Source organism: Pistacia vera, unplaced genomic scaffold (assembly GCF_008641045.1).
Source record: "Pistacia vera cultivar Batoury unplaced genomic scaffold, PisVer_v2 Contig1780, whole genome shotgun sequence".
Lineage (NCBI taxonomy): Eukaryota > Viridiplantae > Streptophyta > Magnoliopsida > Sapindales > Anacardiaceae > Pistacia > Pistacia vera.
The window spans coordinates 1-3,406 of NW_022195878.1; the positions used below are offsets into that span (position 1 = coordinate 1).

General features: G+C 30.7%; 1 protein-coding gene across 1 annotated transcript; it reads right to left on the reverse strand.

The window, feature by feature from the left end:
• Positions 1 to 3: 3 nt before the first annotated feature.
• Positions 4 to 780, reverse strand: LOC116126274 (the record flags this gene model as incomplete). Its single annotated transcript, XM_031411968.1, has 2 exons — positions 639 to 780; positions 4 to 181 (listed from the first exon to the last, which is right to left on the reverse strand). Coding segments are annotated over exons 1-2 (305 nt in total), but the record flags the coding sequence as incomplete, so codon positions are not given.
• Positions 781 to 3,406: the final 2,626 nt, after the last annotated feature.

Here is a 3,406-nt window from a genome sequence, read left to right on the forward strand (position 1 = left end):
TCACCATCAAAAAATAAAACTGCATCGTTGTCCTTATCCCTGTAATCTTCACCAACGCCCTCAAAAATCACCTTAAGTTTTCCCTGCTGATTGTTTTGAAATTCTACCGTAACCCTGTTATCCTTGCTCTTGTGGAGTAAGCCAGGTTGGTTACGATCAATAGAAGCTGGTTTAAATTCATCTGGGAAAAAAAAAAAAAAAAAGAGAGAAAACATATCAATAGCGTCAGAGCATCTACTATACAACAAAACCCGACTACTTAAACCCTTATGAAAATGATCCTTTGAGCTTGATTCAGATGATTCCCTCAGATGTTAGCCTACCAAAAAACCATTGAAACATAATCTTCTCTTTTTTCTCCAAAAAGCAATCTTGGCACCCAAAAAAATAAAAATACTAATATCCAATTGTCATTTTCTAAGTATAAACTGTTTTAACACTTCCAAACTAACATAAATCTAAAATTTACAATCTCTACTTGCTCCCTTGAGCTCACTCTTAACGTTTTAGAAACCAAAACAACATTACACCTACACAAAGCTCAAATTATTTTTTTCATTTTTTACTTAGTTTTCCCCTTAACCAAATACAACCCAGAAAATATTTTGAGCTTTCTTGAAGAACACAGAAGTACTTACAACGTAAAGTGCAGAACTTGGGAGATTGACCATTGTAGTGGTGGTCTCTGAAGGAGGAGCCAAGCGTAATGTTGTACCAGCGATCAGACGCTGGAGCAGAGCTTGGCTCTTCATTGTTGTTACCCATGGTTGAAAACTTTCCAATTCATGAAATAAAGGACAATTGGAGCAGAATTCAACCCTAGAATTCTAGGGTTTTTTTCTGGTGAGTTGCAGATGGCAGTTGCCAGTTGCAGACAAGTCAGAGAAGGGAGTTTGTGGGTAGAGGGTAGTTTGGTCTTTCAGAGTAGTGGAGTTCGTTAATCAGTTGCTTCTGGCAGCGGGTTTACGTTTAATTTTTGTATTAAATTGATGTAAGCACATCATTTTATCACTTTAAAGCAAAAATATTATTTTAGTTTGAGTAAACGACCTGATCCCACCCAAGGTTTGGCTAAATGGTAAGTTTCCAACCTTACTTTCATAAATTCTAAATTCTTACCCTTAAATTAATATAAAATTATTTAATAAAATGGTGATAGAGTAAATTGGCCATTTCCACTGTAATAAATATGAAATAAAAATAAAAATTTTAAAATAACCCTTTACATCTCAAAATCAACAAAGTGTCAGCGTCGCTGTCGCCATCGACGATAGTTTGGAATTGGTTCAGATTGATTTTCTCACCAAAATCGATAAAAATCATCACCTTATTATTTTCCAAGTGTTTTTAAGGCTTGATAGCTCTCAATTTGGCCAATTTTTGCAACCCAGCTCCATCACATGCGACAGCCATTCCGGCCTATACCCAACATTGTTGGCCTTCCCCGACACCACCATCTTCCTCCCCTCAGCCCTTATACCAAAACCCCTATGACCAGGGGCGGATTCAGCCCCTTTGAGGGTAGGCCCTCATATTTGAAAAAAAAAAATTATTAATATACAGGCCATAAAAAATTGTTAATTAACATATATACCCAGACGCACCTTCAAATTTTTAAAAAATAAGAATTATTATACATACTGTATATCTAGGTCTAAAAAAAAACTTGTTATTAATATATATATATATATATATTCCAAGCCCACATCATATTAAAAGTTTAAAATTCTCTCCAGTGTTTTCCTACACAGCTTTATTTGTTTTTTTATGATTTTATCCGCAAATTCTTTACTCTCTCTTTCTCTTTCTCATGTTATTCTCTTTTAAAATTTTTGAATACTGAAATTGTTAAATTTTCACTACTCAAAGTGTCATTATTAGCTCCGTTTTTTGTTTTATAAATTTTAGGTATGTGTATTGTTCATTTCAATTTAGTTTATTTAAGGATTGAATCATTTTTTTTCTTTTTAAGGTTTTTTATTCTAATTTGAGAGAAAAATATATTAATCTTGTGAGTTTATTTTGTATTTTCTGTTTAAGAATGAACATGCTTTCTCAAATTAAAACCTTAACTATATTTTAAAAGACGTTATTCTTTATCATTCACTCACCACTTTCCTATATTTTAAACGTCACCGTTCAGTTATTCAAAATTATTAAAGAAATTTGAGCTACTATCTATGTTTATATTAAAAAAAATTTCCCTCTTTTATTAATTCATATTAAAAGTCAACGTAACGTTGACTTGATTTAAGTTTTGACTGATTTTAGCTTAATTAGACTAAGTTTAACCAATGCTATGAAAATTTATATTATTATATTTGAAAGCCAAAATTAAAAATATTAAAAGAAGGTTTTGTTCAAGGTTTACTCAACACTTTTACTCAAAATTTTGCTTCTCATAGATTTATTCAAGTAAGAAAATATTGTATTAATATATATTCTTTTTTCTCAGGTTCTTAATATTATATTATTATTTTATTAAGATTTGGTGATTTTTTAAAGTTTTCACTAATTATTTGGCAAATAATGGCCGAGCCGCGGAGGCCCCCCCTCGGAAAAAATCCTGGATCCGCCACTGCCTATGACACCTTACTCGTTTACTCTGTCAATCGTCGACCACCATCGAAAATAACCCCTGTCACCACCCTTTGCTTCTTCGACATCTGATCTCCAAAATCCCTCACCAACCTAACCCCGTTAGTCTGTCGGTCATTGTCCAACTTTTCTTAAGGTTTTGTTTTTTTTTTTTAATAAAAATTGAAGAAAAGGGTGTTATTGAAAGATATTTGAAAGTAAGATTATTTTTTTCTAATTCTATTAACTTGGGGGTTAAAAAGTAATTTATTTATTTATTTATTAAAGGCAGTATGATAATAACATTTATATACTGTGTCAAAACCCAAAAATACTAACGGGGTTAACTTAAGGGTGAGAAACTGGAATTTATGAAACTATAGGCGGGAACGTAGATTCGCCAAACCTTGGGTGGGTAAATGTCGTTTACTCTATTAATTTTAATTAACAATAATACAATATTAACTATTAACAATATTTATTTATTTATCTATTATTTTAATTGTCTTAATAAGTAAGAGTACAAATAAAATCATTTCATTTGGATACATTCATACAAACATATTTATAATAATATTTTAAATCACAACAATAATAATAATTATTATTATAGAGATAAAATATAATAATAGGTTTGAAGTCCAAGTAAAAATAACCTAAAATGATAAAATAAAACAAGGTTAAAGAGTGTTGAATAAATAAATTAAGACATGGTAACTCTTAAAAGTTACTAATTCTGAGTTAAATGTAATTCATAGATTTGGAAAGATTTAGGTTACAATCTTAACAAAATCTGTTCTTGGAAGAATTATTTTTAAAATATGGGAAT